The 15,845-nt window shown below is 41.5% G+C and overlaps 1 protein-coding gene across 6 annotated transcripts in view; it reads right to left on the reverse strand.

The window, feature by feature from the left end:
- pals2a (protein associated with LIN7 2, MAGUK p55 family member a) overlaps positions 1-15,845 on the reverse strand; it is a 157,650-nt gene that overhangs the window by 48,371 nt on the left and 93,434 nt on the right. For 3 of the 6 annotated variants that reach the window (XM_043689710.2, XM_043689708.2, XM_087987048.1), the window contains one exon: positions 7,117-7,235. In XM_043689710.2, coding sequence (XP_043545645.2) covers positions 7,117-7,233 — 117 coding nt within the window. In that variant the 5' untranslated portion in view covers positions 7,234-7,235. Of the gene's footprint in view, positions 1-7,116; positions 7,239-15,845 lie in introns of all 6 variants that reach the window. The other 3 variants (XM_043689709.2, XM_043689706.2, XM_043689707.2) reach the window with 1 other exon arrangement.

A 15,845-nucleotide genomic window follows, 5' to 3' on the forward strand; every position in this document is an offset into this window, starting at 1 on the left:
TTCTCTTAACTGCTTATTATCTGCCTCCAACTCTATAACAATATACCATTCCAATAAAAAAATATTAAAATTACATCAACTTAATTTCAAAACCATACAGTGGCTGTCATCTCCGGTGTCTGTCTTCTTTCAGCTGAAGATCTTCCTGAGTTGTCGTCTTTCTTTTATTGCGAAGATGTTTCAAATGAGAAAGATACCTTTGATAGAGTGTTTTTGAATGGCAGTCTCTCTCGATGGCAGTTACTCTGTCTGACTTTCAAAATGCCTCTTTTTTTAAACCCCCAACATCAGATTGAATTTATTGGTTCAATGAGACAATGTTGGCAAAAACAAACTCAATTGGATTTTAGTATCCTGGGGACATAATTTAAACTGATTGGCTAAATTTGAATTGTTGTCAAAACAGCAACCAACTCTGGTATCTATTTCACAGCCAAATATTGCATTTTCAGTTTTCCAGTACACCTGGAGACTGCTAGTAGTCACAGGTGCTTGTCAGCTCTCAGTTCAGAACACCATTCACTCTCAAAGTTACAGTACACGCCTTCAACTTCATAACAATATTGTCAACATATCTATACACTGTAGATAATCGCATACACAGTACAGGCAAACAAAAGGACAACGATCATTGCTAACTGTTCTGGAGACATTGGGTTTTGCTGGGTAAAGTCAAACTCCAGTGTTTGTTTGTGTTTTTTTCATATTTTATTGCACAGAATTGAACAGTTTTAGTGACTATGCATTCATTAAAAATTATATTTTACATGAAGTATATTTTTGAGTTTTTAAAAAATTCTTAACAGAGCAGGTGAAATATTTCATAAATATTCTGTCCAGAATGAAACAGCAAATTTGACAATGTTTGATGGAGAATATTTTTCATCTTGGAAACTAATTTAGAGAGGAAAAAAAATCCCTCAGAGCTACTGTGCCCACAATGGATTTTATTGCTGTCCTCTTTTATTAGTAGAATTAGGTGATTTTGACACAATCAGTTCTAAACAAATGAAATTCAAATCATGATGAGATGCGAGCAAAATGTTTTGAATTGAAGTCTTTTCTCCTTCCAAATTCATTCATTTTTGTTATTTTATACCCACAAGCAAAAATATGCATGTGTATCACTTATGGCTTTTTGATACAATACCAGAACAATAAAATGTCCTATTCAGTCATGCAGTAAAATGTCTGTGTGCACCAGACATTTCCATATAAATAATGCAAGATACCTCTGCAAAAAGTTAATGAATCTATTTAGTGCCAACAATGCCACTCTGGACTAATTATTACTCAAATCTTTCAGTGTTAAGGAACTGTTTAATTAGGCTATGCTTAGCTTACATGTTAAAAGGGAATGACAGAGTAGATAGATTAATTGCTTAACACGAAGTTAAAAATCACAACACCAGCTTATATAGTCCAACAGGTTTATCTGGAAGCACTAGCTTTCGGAGTGCTGCTCCTTCATCAGGTGGTTGTGGAGTTTAAGGCGTAGGACACAGAATTTATATCAAAAGTTTACAGTGCGATATAACTGGAATTATATATTGAAAAAGACCTGGATTGTTTGTTGAGTCTCTCATCTTTTAGAATGAGCATGTTGGTTTCAGTTCTTTCATATGTAAATCCCAGAACTTTCTTAAAGTTACATTCTCAAGTGAACTTTAACAAGAGGTGCCATGTTGGCCCAGATAATGCACTGAAGGTGTGAGGTGCCTTGTGTGAGGCTGTCTGTTCAGACGGATTCTAATCTAAAAAAGGGATTTACAGATTCATGCAGTTTTTGAGCAAAATAAAATGTAATTCTGCAGTACAAATTCACCCCACAAACTTGTGTGCGTGTGCATATAAGTGTGCGCACAAGGGGGTCTGAGTGTCTGTGAAAGTGTGTGTGTATGTGTGTGTGTGTGAGTGTGTGTGTAAAGAGTGTGAGAGGGTGTGCGTGAATGTGGGAGTGTATGTTTGAGCGGATGAGAGAGAGTGTGTGTGTCTGAGAGGTTGGTGCAATGGGGTCACCTGTAGTGTGACATGAACCCAAGGTCCCGGTTGAGGCCATTCCCATGGGTACAGAACTTGGCGATCAGCCTCTGCTCGGCCACTTTGCATTGTTGCCTGTCCCAAAGTCCGCCTTGGAGGACTGTCATCTGAAGGTCAGCGATCTAACGTCCCAGACCACTGAAGTGTTCTCCGATTGTTGGTTGTTGCCCAGTGTCCATTCATCCATTGCCATAGCTACTGCTCGGTCTCGCCAATATACAACGCTTCAGGATATCCTTGTCTGCAGCATATGAGATAGACAATGTTGGCCAAGTCGCATGAGTACCTGCCACATATATGGTGGGAGGTGTGCCTATGTGCAATGGTGGTATCAGTGTCAACACTCTGACATGTCTTGCAGCATCTACCATGACAAGGTTGTATGGTGACATCCTGAAAGCTGGGCAGTTTGCTGCGAATAGTGATCTGTTTGAGGTTCGGTGGTTGTTTAAAGGTGAGAGGTGGAGGCGTGGGGAAGATCTTGGCGAGGTGCTTATCCTCATTGATGACGCATTACAAGCAGCGATGAACATGGCGTAGTTTGTCAGTTCCTGGGAAGTATTGGACAATGAAAGGTACTCTGTCAGTCTGTCTCCTGTGGAGGTGCTGAGGACTGGCATCTCCACACCTTTCACTCTACCGCAAACCCACTGATAACCTCACAATGCTACACTTCTCCAGCTTCCACCAGAAACATATTAAAACAGCCAGCCCCTGCAGACAAGCCCCAGACATGCACAGGATCTGTTCAGGAGAAACATGACCGGCACCTGGAAGTACTCAAGGATGCCCTCACAAGAATGGGGTACGATGCTCAACTCATCGACCGTCAGTTCCAACGTGCCACAGCGAGAAACCATGACGACCTCCTTAGGAGACTACATCAGCTGCAACCGACCGGCTACCCTTCATTGTCCAGTACTTCCCAGGAGCTGAAAACTTCACCACGTTCATTGCAGCCTGCAACACATTATCAATGAGGATGAGCACCTCGCCAAAACCTTCCCCACACCTCCAATTTTTGCCTTTAAACAACCACCAAACCTCAAACAGATCATTGTTCGGAGCAAACTGCCCAACTTTCAGGACAACCTTGTTACGGTAGACGCCGCAAGATATGTCAGAGTGTTTACACAGATAGCACCATTTCACATGGAGACACCTCCCACCATGTACGTGGCAGGAACTCATGCAACTCAGCCAATGTTGTCTATCTCATACGCTGCAGGCAAGGATGCCCTGAGGCATGGTACATTGGCGAGACCGAACAGAGGCTACAGCTACGGATGAATGGGCACCGCACAACAAACAGGAGTGTTCCCTCCCAGTCAGAGAACACTTCAGTGGTCCAGGACATTTTACCTCGGACCTTCGGTTGACCGTCCTCCAAGGTGGACTTCAGGACAGGCAACAACCCAAAATGGCCAAGCAGGGGCTGATAGTCAAGTTCGGTACCCATGAGGATGGCCTCAAGTAGGACCTTGGGTTCATGTCACACTACAGGTGACCCCACTGCTTCAGACAGACAGACACAGACACACATACACTCCTACAGACCCATACACTCAGGCAGACGCTCTCTCATGTCAAGCTCTCTCCCATATGCTCACACATATACTCCCACACCCTCAATCACCCTCTCACAGACTTATACCTCTTTACACTCTCAAACACTCAGACTCCCCTGCCACATGCATGCGTGCACGCAGACAGGTTTGTGGGATGAACTTGCAGAATTACATTTTATTTTGCTCAAAAACTACATGAATGCACATAAGGCTCTGTAAATCCCTTTTTTAGATTAAAATCAGTCTGAACATCGGGGCACAGACAGCTTCACACCTTCAATGCATTATCTGGGCCAACATGACACCTTTTAAGTTACATCCTCAAGTGAATTTTAAGTTCTGGGATTTACATAAGAAAGAACTGAAACCACCATGCCTATTCTAAAAGATAACAGATTTAACAAATAATCCAGGTGTTTTTCAATATATAATTTCAGTTACATCGCACTGTAAACTTTTCATATAAGTTCTGTGTCCTACAATCTTATACTCCACAATCACCTCATGAAGGAGCAGCATCCCTTAAGTTAGTGCTTCCAAATAAACCTGTTGGAATAAAACCAGGTGTTGTGTGATTTTTAACTTTGTACACCCCAGTCCAACACCAGCACTTCCAAATCTTGCTTAACACAAGATTCAACAATTTCAGCTTCCTGGACATACTGATACTTCAGAAACATGTCTAAAGAAAACATCTTTGAAAATTGATTGCATTCAGAAAAATTAGTACAATCTAGTGTGCTTTGTTAGTGCTTAGTTTTTCACATAAGACACATTAGATTAGATTACATTAGATTAGATTACAGTGTAGAAACAGGCCCTTCGGCCCAACAAGTCCACACCGACCCGCCGAAGCGAAACCCACCCATACCCCTACATTTACCCCTTACCTAACACTACGGGCAATTTAGCATGGCCAATTCACCTGACCCTGCACATCATTTTGGACTGTGGGAGGAAACCGGAGCACCCGGAGGAAACCCACGCAGACACGGGGAGAACGTGCAAACTCCACACAGTCAGTCGCCTGAGGCGGGAATTGAACCCGGGTCTCAGGCGCTGTGAGGCAGCAGCGCTAACCACTGTGCCACCGTGCCGCCCACATGACTGCATCCATTTTGAATTGTAAAATGACTTGACAAATATCTGCTGGAAAGACTAATTTATTGTTAGATTTTAAATTCAATTTCTATAATCCAGCAAAGAAGTTAAAAAATGAATCCTCCTTAGATCATTACAATACTATATTGAATAATATATTGTTTAATAATAGAATTAAAATGTAATAACATTTTAATTCTAATTAACATTCAAACCATCAGGAGCTGGTGTATGGGAGAAGGATTCACATTTTTGGATCATTGGAATCTCTTGGGGTAGAAGTGACCTGTACAAGAAGGACGGATTGCACCTAAATTGGAAGGGGACTAATATACTGGCAGGGAAATTTGCTAGAACTGCTCGGGTGGATTTAAACTAGTAAGGTGGGGGGGGGGGGGGCGGAGACCCGGGGAGATAGTGAGGAAAGAGATCAAACTGAGTCTGGTACAGTTGAGAACAGAAGTGAGTCAAACAGTCAGGCCAGGCAGGGACAAAGTCGGACTAATAAATTAAACTGCATTTATTTCAATGCCAGGGGCCTAACACGGAAGGCAGATGAACTCAGGGAATGGTTAGGAACAGGAGACTGGGTTTTATAGCAATTACAGAAACATGGCTCAGGGATGGGCAGGACTGGCAGCTTAATGTTCCAGGATACAAATGCTACAGGAAGGATAGAAAGGGAGGCAAGAGAGGAGGGGTGTGGCATTTTTGATAAGGGATAGCATTACAGCTGTGCTGAGGGAGGATATTTCCAGAAATACATCACAACACCAGGGACCCGGGTTCAATTCCACCCTCGGGTGACTGTCTGCGTGGAGTTTGCACATTCTCAGCGTGTCTGTGTGGGTTTCCTCCCACAGTCCAAAATTGCACAGGTTAGATGGATTAGGCAATGCTAAATTGCCCATTGTGTTGTGGGATGTGTGGATTAGGTGCACTAGTCAGAGGAAATGTAGAGCAATAAGGAAGGGAATGGGTCTGGGTGGGATACTCTTCGGAGGGTCTGTGTGGACTTGTTGGGCCAAGTGACCTATTTCCACACTGTAGGGATTCTGTGATTCTAAAACCAAAGCAATAATGCTGGCTTAACATGAAACTGGTATTATATACAAGAGAGTCATTGTTTCCCAATGTAATCATAAAATACAGGATATAATTGTCATTTTTATGGTAAATTGTTAAAGAATCTATCTATTGCAGGATGCCAGTGAACAATGTACCACACTTTCAGATCCTCAGTATTTCGAAGAAATTGTTTTAATTTTTGTTTTGCAAAACGGAGGAAAGTTTTGCCAATCCTGTGCAAAATTACAAATGCAATTTCCCCACTGATCATATTTTTACATTAGATTGAAAAATCAAACTCTGACCACCAATGGCTCAAGGCTATACTTCAGATTTCAACCTCTCCATCATAAACACAGTCTAATTTTATCACTGATCATCACCTATGTCAAACCTTAGCACTAAAGGAAGGATTACTCCAGTACAGTCCTTTCCAGTCACCTTCTTTAAATCTAACTTGTCCAAAACTCTGGTCAGTTGCCCAACATCAAGTCCCATTCACACACCCAGCAACCTGGCTTTGCTGGGCCACATTATTTTCCAACACAGGAATGATAGCCATTGCACTATGTTACAGAATCAGTAATCCAAGAGTTTGGACCAATGCTTTGGAGAAAAAAGTTCAAATGCCACCAATACAACTGGAAATTTAAATTCAATTAATTACTTAAATCTGGAATATCATCAATATTGGTAACTATGGAATTACCAGCTTGTCGTAAAAACCAACTTGATTCACAAATGCCGTTTAGGGGAAGAAGTCTGCTGGCTGGACTGGCCTCTACAAGATTCCAGAACCACAGCAGTGTGACAAATTCTTCACTGACCTCTCGTGTAGACAAGCAAACCACTCAGTCATACTCAAGAAGTGGTCCACAGTTTGAAGGCGAGTAATGATAGGCAATTAATGCAAGCCTCATCAACAACACCCGCTTCCTTAAAATGAATAATGTAAAAAACAAAATTAGTTTCATCCTTAAAGTCATTGATGGTGTTACCCCATGTTCTTTCATTCTCTTTATAATCCCTAAAAATGTTCCATTCATTCACATCAACCACTTACATATTGTCTCCTCATCCACTAGTTGCAGCAAAACCTGTTTCTGTATTTGTCCCCCAAATTCCTTCTTCAAAAAAACAACACATTGAAATAAAACTTCAAGAAAGCCTCACATCGCCTCTACTTTGTCTTCTTGATGAATTTTCCAATACTGTCTATGAAGCACCTTCAAACACATTTTATACCAATAACATGAAATTAATGTCACCATCATGAATGAGTCTTTATGAAATACAGTAATGAAGGATAAAGCAATTCTAAGAATTGCAAGTACAATACCTTGGCAAGAGATCTGACAATAGGACTCTCCATTATTCCTTTAAGAAAGATGAGGTCTATCTCCTTAGCTCCCGTAGAGACCGGCAACTCGTGGAGGTTGTCCAATACTTGCTGCATTGCTGCTAAGATGTGAAAGAAAATGAAATAGTGAAGCTGTTAATCACAACAACAGCTAACAACTTTAAACACTATTTATATTTAGACTATTTTAGCCAGACATCAGGTTTCATTAGTTGTTGGCAGACTACTAAAAAAAATTAAAACGGATTCCAGTTACTCAGGAACATAAGGAGATTCCCAAAACAATTATTTTCTGACAAATTTTGTAATTTCCTTCACAGGTTCAGTACATCATCAATAGCTTCAGACATCATCAATAGCAAATGGAAACATGAGCACCATAAATATCAAGCAACACATAATCAGCATTCTGCATTGGACAGAAAGCCCTAATACAAACCAGGCAGGTCATAAAGGAGAGATGAAAGTGAATATCAAAGCTTTTCATCTTGCACTCAGCAGGACAACACAAGAATGTCAAATTACAAAACATACAAATTTCAATACCTGATAGTACAAACCAAAAAGGGAAGCTGACTGATTGTGGCAGTGCCTTGGTCAAAAAGACATGCAGGCTAAAGTCAACAATTATGACCACAGTAGGATACAGTTGACTTTTCTTAATTAAGTCCGTAAATTTTAACAGAATAATTTAAATGTTCAAAATTACTGTATTAATTCATTTCAATGCACTGCATTTTTGCATTTCTAATGTCAAAAATTAACTTGAATTAATTATTCTCAGTGGAAAGGGAAGGGATTCTATAAAACATTTTAATGCCACGTACAGCATGACTTAGAACATACATTCCTTCAGTTCTCTTTCCCACACCATCACAATCACCTCCACACCCTCCCCATCCGTTATCTTAAAACATGCTATTAAGATATCAACCATACTTTTAAAACCCACCATAAAGGCACAATAATTATATGCAATAAACAATTAGCTTGGTGGTCTTAATCACATTCTAGTCAGTCAATCTCTGATCTTAGCTGGAGGAATTACCAGAACTCAAATCACTCATTACTTGTAATATTTTCACTATATGGAAGGAAATGAGAAATAAACATTTGTTTCCAGGCTACGTATAGTCAGAGATGTGCAGCACGGAAACGGACCCCGAGGTCCAACTTGTCCATTCCAACAAGATATCCTAATCTAGTCTAGTCCCATTTGCCAGCACTTGGTCCATATCCCTTCAAACCCTTCCTATTCATATATCCATCCTGATGCCTTTTAAATGTTGTAATTGTACCAACCTCCACCACTTCCTCTAGCAGCTTATTCCATACACGTACCACCCTCTGCATGAAAAGGTTGCCTCTTAAGTCTCTCTTAAATTTTTCCCCTAACCCTAAACCTATGCCCTCTAGATCTGGACTCCCCACTCCAAGGAAAAGACCTTGTCTATTTATCCTATCCATGCCTCTCATGATTTTATAAACCTCTATAAGGTCACCCCTCAGCCTCCAATGCTCCAGGGAAAACAGCCCCAGCCTATTCAGCCTCTCCCTATAACTCAAATCCTCCAAAGTTAGCAACATCTTTGCAAATCTTTTCTGAACCCTTTCAACTTTCACAACACCCTTCCAATAGAAAGGAGACCAGAATTGCATGCAATATTCCAAAAGTTGCCCAACCAATGTCCTGTACAGCTGCAATATGACCTCCGCAACCCCTATACTCAATAAGTCTGCAGGAAGTAAGCGTTGTTGGTTGAGAATCCTATTAGATCGCATGGGTCAGTTGGAGAGGCATTTAGAGGCAATGAGGAGTTTACAAGAGCGAGAGGGTGTGATGGATGGCAGTTATAGGAAGGGAGATACAGTCAGGTAGATGGGTTAACTCCAGGAAAGGTAGGAGGGGGAGGCAGGTAGTGCAGGAATCTTCCGTGGTTATCCCCATTTCAAACATGTATGCTGTTTTGAAAAATGCAGGGGGTGATGGACTCTCAGGGGAATGTAACATGAACAGCCAAGTTTCTGGTATTGAGACTGGCTATAATGTAACGAGGGGTACGTCAGGTTGCAAGTGATCGATTGTGATAGGTGACACTCTAGTCAGAGGCACAGACAGACAATTTTGCACCCAGCAACGAAAAATCAGAATGTGTGTTGCCTCCTCTGTACCAGGATCAAGGATATCTCGGAGATGGTGCAGAATGTTCTCAAAGGGAAGAGGGACCAGCAGGTCATTGTACACATTGGACCCAACGATATAGGAAGGGAAAAGGAAGAGATTCTCAAGGGAAAACCGGAGGAACTCGAGGGTAGTAATAACTAGATTACTCCCAGTTCTACGAGCGAACGAGGATAGGAATAGGAGGATATTGCAGAAGAATGCGTGGCTGAGGAGCTGATGCATGGGAGAAGGGTTCACATTTCTGGATCATTGGAATCGGACTAAAATACTGGCAGGGAGATTTGCTAGAGCTGCTTAGGAGGATTTAAACTAGTAAGGTTGTGGTGGTAGTGAGGAATCCAGGGAAATAGTGAGGAAACCGATCAATCTGACACTAGTACAACTGGGAAAAGGAGCAAGTCAAATAGTCAGGGCAGACAGGAACAAAGCAGAGAACAAAGGTAGGACTGATAAATTAAACTGCATTTATTTCAATGCAAGAGGCCTAACAGAGATGGCAGATGAACTCAGAGCATGGTTAGGAACATGGGACTGGGATAACATAGCAATTACAGAAATATGGTTCAGGGATGGACAGGACTGGCAGCTTAAATGTACCAGGATACAAAGGCTATAGGAAGGACAGAAAGGGAGGCAAGAGAGGAGGGGGAGTGGCGTACTGAGGGAGGATATTCCTGGGAATACATCCAGGAAGGTTATTTGGGTGGAACTGAGATATAAGAAAGGGATGATTACCTTATTGGGATTGTATTATAGACCCCCCCCCCCCTATAGTCAGCGGGACATTGAGAAACAAATTGGTAAGAAGATTTCAGTTATCTGTATGAATAATATGGTGATTATTGTAACTTTCCAAATATAGACTGGGACTGCCATAGTGTTAAGCATTTAGATGGAGGGGACTTTGTGAAATGTATACAAGAAAACTTTCTAATTCAGTATTTGGTTGTTTCTACTAGAGAAGGTGCAAACATTGACCTACTGGGAAATAAAGCAGAGCAAGTGACTGAGGTGTTAATGGGGGAACACTTTGGGGCCAACGACCATAATTCTATTAGCTTTAAAGTAGTGATGGAAAAGGATAGACGAGATCTAAAAGTTGAAGTTCTAAATTGGAGAAAGGCTAATTTTGACGGTATTAGGCAAGAAGTTTCGAAATTCTGGATCAGTGGTGCTGGAAAAACACAGCAATTCAGGCAGCATCCAACGAGCAGCAAAATCGACGTTTCGGGCAAAAGCCCTTCATCAGGGCTTATTCCTGATGAAGGGCTTTTGCCCGAAATGTCGATTTTGCTGCTCATCGGATGTTTTCTGAATTGCTGTGTTCTTCCAGCACCACTGATCCAGAATCTGGTTTCCAGCATCTGCAGTCATTGTTTTTACCAAGAAGTTTCGAAAGCTGATTGGAGGCAGATGTTCGCAGGTAAAGGGACGGCTGGAAAATGGGAAGCCTTCAGAAATGAGATAATGAGAATCCAGAGACAGTATATTCCTGTCAGGGTGAAAGGAAAGGCTGGTATGTATGGGGAATGCTGGATGACTAAAGAAATTGAGGGTTTGGTTAAGAAAAAGAAGGAAGCATATGTCAGGTATAGACAGGATAGATCAAGTGAATCCTTGGAAGAGTATAAAGGAAGTAGGAGTATACTTAAGAAGGAAATCAGGAAGGCAAATCGGGGACATGAGATAGCTTTGGCAAAAATGGTTAAGGAGAATCCAAAGGGATTTTATAAATACATTCAGGACAAAAGGGTAACTAGGGAGAGAATAGAGCCCCTCAAACATCAACAAGGCAGCCTTTGTGTGGTGCAGCAGGAGATGGGGGGATACTAACTGAGTATTTTGCTTCAGTATTTACTGTGGAGAAGGACACTTAAGATATATAATGTGGGGAAATACATGATGACATCTTGAAAAATGTCGATATTACAGAGGAGGAGATGCTTAATGTGTTGAAATGCATAAAAGTGGATAAATCCCCAGGACCTGAACTCTGTAGGAAGCTAGGGAAGTGATTGCTGGACCCCTTACTGAGACATTTGTATCATCAATAGTCACAGGTGAGGTTCTGGAAGACAGAAGGTCGGCTCACGTGGTGCCACTATTTAGGAAAGGTGGTAAGGAAAAGCCAGGGAACTATAGACTGGTGAGTCTGACATCGGTGATGGGCAAGTTGATGGAGGGAATCCAGAGGGACAGGATTTACATGTATTTGGAAAGACAAGAACTGTTTAGGGATAATCACCATGGCTTTGTGTGTGGGAAACCATGTCTCACAAACTTGATTGAGTTTATGAAGTAGTAACAAAGAGGATTGATGAGGGCAGTGCAGTGGATATGATCCATGTGGATTTCAGTAAGGTGTTCGACAAGGTTTCTCATGGGAGACAGGTTAGATCTCATGGAATACAAGGAGAACTAGCTCGAAGGAAGACGACAGAGGGTGCTGGTGGAGGGTTGCTTTTCAGTTGTGTGCCACAAGGATCAGTACTGGATCCATTGCTTTTTGTCATTATATAAAATGATTTGGATGTGAACATAGGAGGTATAGTTAGTAAAATTGAAGGTGTAATGGACTGCAAAGAAGATTACCTCAGATTACAACTGGATCTTGATCAGATGGGCCAATGGGCTGAGTAGTAGTAAATGGAGTTTAATTTAGATAAATGTGAGGTGCTGCATTTTGGAAAAGCAAATCAGAGCAGGATTTATACACTTAAATGGTAAGGTCCTGGGAGAATGTTGCTAAACAGAGGGACCTTGGAATACAGTTCATAGTTCCTTGAAAATCGAGTCACAGATAGATAGGATAGTGAAGGCAGCGTTTGCTATGCTTTCCTTTATTGGTCAGAAGACCAATATGACAGAAGAAACAAAAAGATGGTAATTGTATATAATCCAAGTTGAAATTCACTAAATTTGAAATACTATTTGGAGGCCACTGACCAATCAAGGAAGAGAACTCAAATTAAATACACCAAGATTCATAAAAGCTATGAAATTCTAGAAAAATATATGTGGGGAGAAAAAATCCACGAGCATTGATGGGACACTCAATGTTTAATTTCAAGGTCACAATCAATATCTTTTATCCAGGATATCACTTCTAAGACTGCTAAAAGTTTAACTTGCTTTCTTTCTCAATTAAATATTTAGTCTAACTAATTTAATAACTTGTATCTATCTGAACCAAATCTACCGCTGCTCCTAGCTTGTTATTATCTCCAAATTTGAATAATTTGCATGAGATAAACATTAACAATTTGATGAAAGTACAGACATTTTCTCTGGGGCACTTTCATCTTCTTTCTCAACACAATGTCACTCCATGAGCAATTCCTCATTGTTTTCTAACCTACAAAGTCAAACACCCACACACAACTCTGGGAAGCAAGGGATCTTCTCTGGGAAGCAAGGGAGGAGATTGCAGAGCCATTGGCCTTGATTTTTATGTCCTCTTTGTCTACAGGAGTAGTGCCAGAAGACTGGAGGATAGCAAATGTGGTTCCCTTGTTCAAAAAGGGGAGTAGGGATAACCCTAGTAACTATAGGCCGGTGAGTCTCACTTCTGTTGTGGGCAAAGTCTTAGAGAGAATTGTAAGGGATAGGATTTATGAACATCTGGATAGGAATAATGTGATCAAGGATAGTCAGCATGGTTTTGTGAAGGGCAGGTCGTGCCTCACAAACCTTATTGAATTCTTTGAAAAGGTGACGAAGGAGGTTGATGAGGGGAAAGCGGTAGATGTGGTATATATGGATTTTAGTAAGGCGTTTGATAAGGTTCCCCATGGTAGGCTACTGCAGAAAATACGGAGATATGGCATTGAGGGTGAGTTGGAGGTTTGGATTAGGAATTGGCTGGATGGAAGAAGACAGAGGGTAGTAGTTGATGGCAAAGTTTCTTCATGGAGTGCCGTCACTAGCGGTGTTCCGCAAGGATCTGTTTTGGGACCATTGCTGTTTGTCATTTTTATAAATGACCTGGAAGAGGGGTTAGAAGGTTGGGTGAGCAAGTTTGCGGATGATACGAAAGTCGGAGGAGTTGTTGACAGTGAGGAAGGATGTGGCAGGTTACAGCAGGATATAGAGAAGTTGCAGAGCTGGGCAGAAAGGTGGCAAATGGAATTCAATGTAGCTAAGTGTGAGGTGATTCACTTTGGGAAGAATAACAAAAAGATGGGGTACTGGGCTAATGGTCGGATACTTGGTAGTGTGGATGAGCAGAGGGATCTTGGTGTCCATGTACACAGATCTCTGAAAGTTGCCACCCAGGTAAATAGTGCGGTGAAGAAGGCATATGGCGTACTGGCTTTTATTGGTAGAGGAATTGAGTTCCGGAGTCCTGAGGTCATGATGCAGTTGTATAAGACTCTGGTGCGGCCGCATCTGGAATATTGTGTGCAGTTTTGGTCGCCATACTATAGGAAGGATGTGGAGGCACTGGAACGGGTGCAGAGGAGGTTTACCAGGATGTTGCCTGGTATGGAAGGAAGATCGTATGAGGAAAGACTGAGACACTTAGGGCTGTTTTCATTAGAGAAAAGAAGGTTTAGGGGTGACTTGATTGAGGTGTACAAGATGATTAGGGGGTTAGATAGGGTTGACAGTGTGAACCTTTTCCCGCGTATGGAGTCGGGTATTACAAGGGGGCATAGCTTTAAATTAAGGGGGGGTAGATATAGGACTGAAGTTAGGGGTAGGTTCTTCACTCAGCGAGTTGTAAGTTCATGGAATGCCCTGCCAGTAGCACTGGTGGACTCTCCCTCTTTATGGGCATTTAAGCGGGCATTGGATAGGTATATGGAGGATAGTGGGTTAATATAGGTTAGGTGGGCTTGGATCGGCGCAACATCGAGGGCCAAAGGGCCTGTACTGCGCTGTATTGTTCTATGTTCTATGTTCTAACAGGAAACAAACTCTTCGGTCCAAACAGTCCTTGCCAAACATAATTCCCAACTAAACTAGTCCCACCTGCCTGCTCCTGGCCCACATCCCTCCAAACCTTTCCAATTCATGTACTTATCCAAAAGTCTTTTAAACATTGTAATTGTGCACCACTTCCTCAGCATGTTGATTCCACAGCAAACTACCCTGTGTAAAAAAAATTGTCCCTCATTTCTTTTTTAAATCCCACTCCTCTCACCTCAAAAAAGTGCCCACTCGTCTTGAAATCTCCATCCCAGGAAAAAGCTAACTTCCATTAACCCTGTCCACACCCCTCATGATTAGGTTTTCTTTAAGATCACCTCTCAACCTCCTACATTTCAGTGAACAAAACCCCAGACTCTCTTTATAAATCAGACTTTCCATACCCGGCAACATCCTGTACATAATTCCTGAAATTTAACAAGAAAGCTTGCATGAATGTTGGGTCATTCACAATGGAAGGACATCCTAAATCCACATCCCGTAAGCAAAACGTAGAAAAAAAAACCATTGACAGGGTCGGATAGTCATAAGCCTAACAAAAACTCTTGTTTTGGAGGGTTATACTGGATTCAACAAATGTGACCAGCATCTAAACGGGACATGTTCCCTTCGACTTGCTGCTACATTTTGTAGCCTTGGAGAATAGTGCTGCATGTGGTCACCATTACAAGTTCTAAGCAAACACATTAAGAACCTGCACCTTAACAATACGCATGTCAAACACTTGCACCCATTTGATTCTATGAAAAAAAAATAGGAAAGATAAAATTTTTTAACAATAAAGAAGTCTTGGGTGGCAATTACACTTCTACACATTTATCTTGTATTAAGGCACAGTCCAGGATAAAAGGTATTTTTAAGAAGAGTATATCAGGCTGGGTTTCTCTGCTTCATTAACTCTGGTACTATATGAAAGATCTTTGAAACAAGCAACTTACTACAGTAAGTAGCATATTAGGCCATTGTACAAATTTCAGATCTTACAGTTTTTCATGATAGTATTGGAATTCAACGAATGAGGCAATTAGCCCCCCTCATTGCCACTCCCAAAAAAATCTAACATAAATTAGAACCAAACTGAGCAAATAGGTTTATGTCCATCCAAAAAGAAATGACATTTACTACAAAGAAGTCTATTCTAGCTACATTTCTGACAGAATGCACTACACTTAGCAGGTATTGGGCGCTGGAAAAAATAAAGTTCGAGACAACAAAAGTGGAATTACCCAAATGCCTAAACACTCCCAACCAGAACTAAACACTGAGTACTTCCTTTCGCTGCACCACACTTTCTCCAAGCAGAAAGAGGACAGTGTATCAATTCCGCTTATTCCCATATATGCACGCACACCTAATGCTCACTGCCTTCAGAGGCTCCAGCAGCATTCTGTCTTCACCCGGTAACAAGTACTGATCACTGCACTCCTCTGCTGAATGCTTTCTTATTTCACAGCCCTGCTACTTCATTCTCATTGAGTACCACCATGTCCTCCTTGTAAATTGCCACTTTGTACACTCAAAACCATGCACGGAGTACATACCCTTCTCTTTTTAAAAGCCACTCACCAACTCTTCCTCTCTTTCCAAAAGA

The sequence above is a fragment of the Chiloscyllium plagiosum genome, unplaced genomic scaffold, assembly GCF_037043375.1.
Source record: "Chiloscyllium plagiosum isolate Xiang-an unplaced genomic scaffold, Cpla_swu_hap1 HiC_scaffold_5, whole genome shotgun sequence".
NCBI lineage: Eukaryota > Metazoa > Chordata > Chondrichthyes > Orectolobiformes > Hemiscylliidae > Chiloscyllium > Chiloscyllium plagiosum.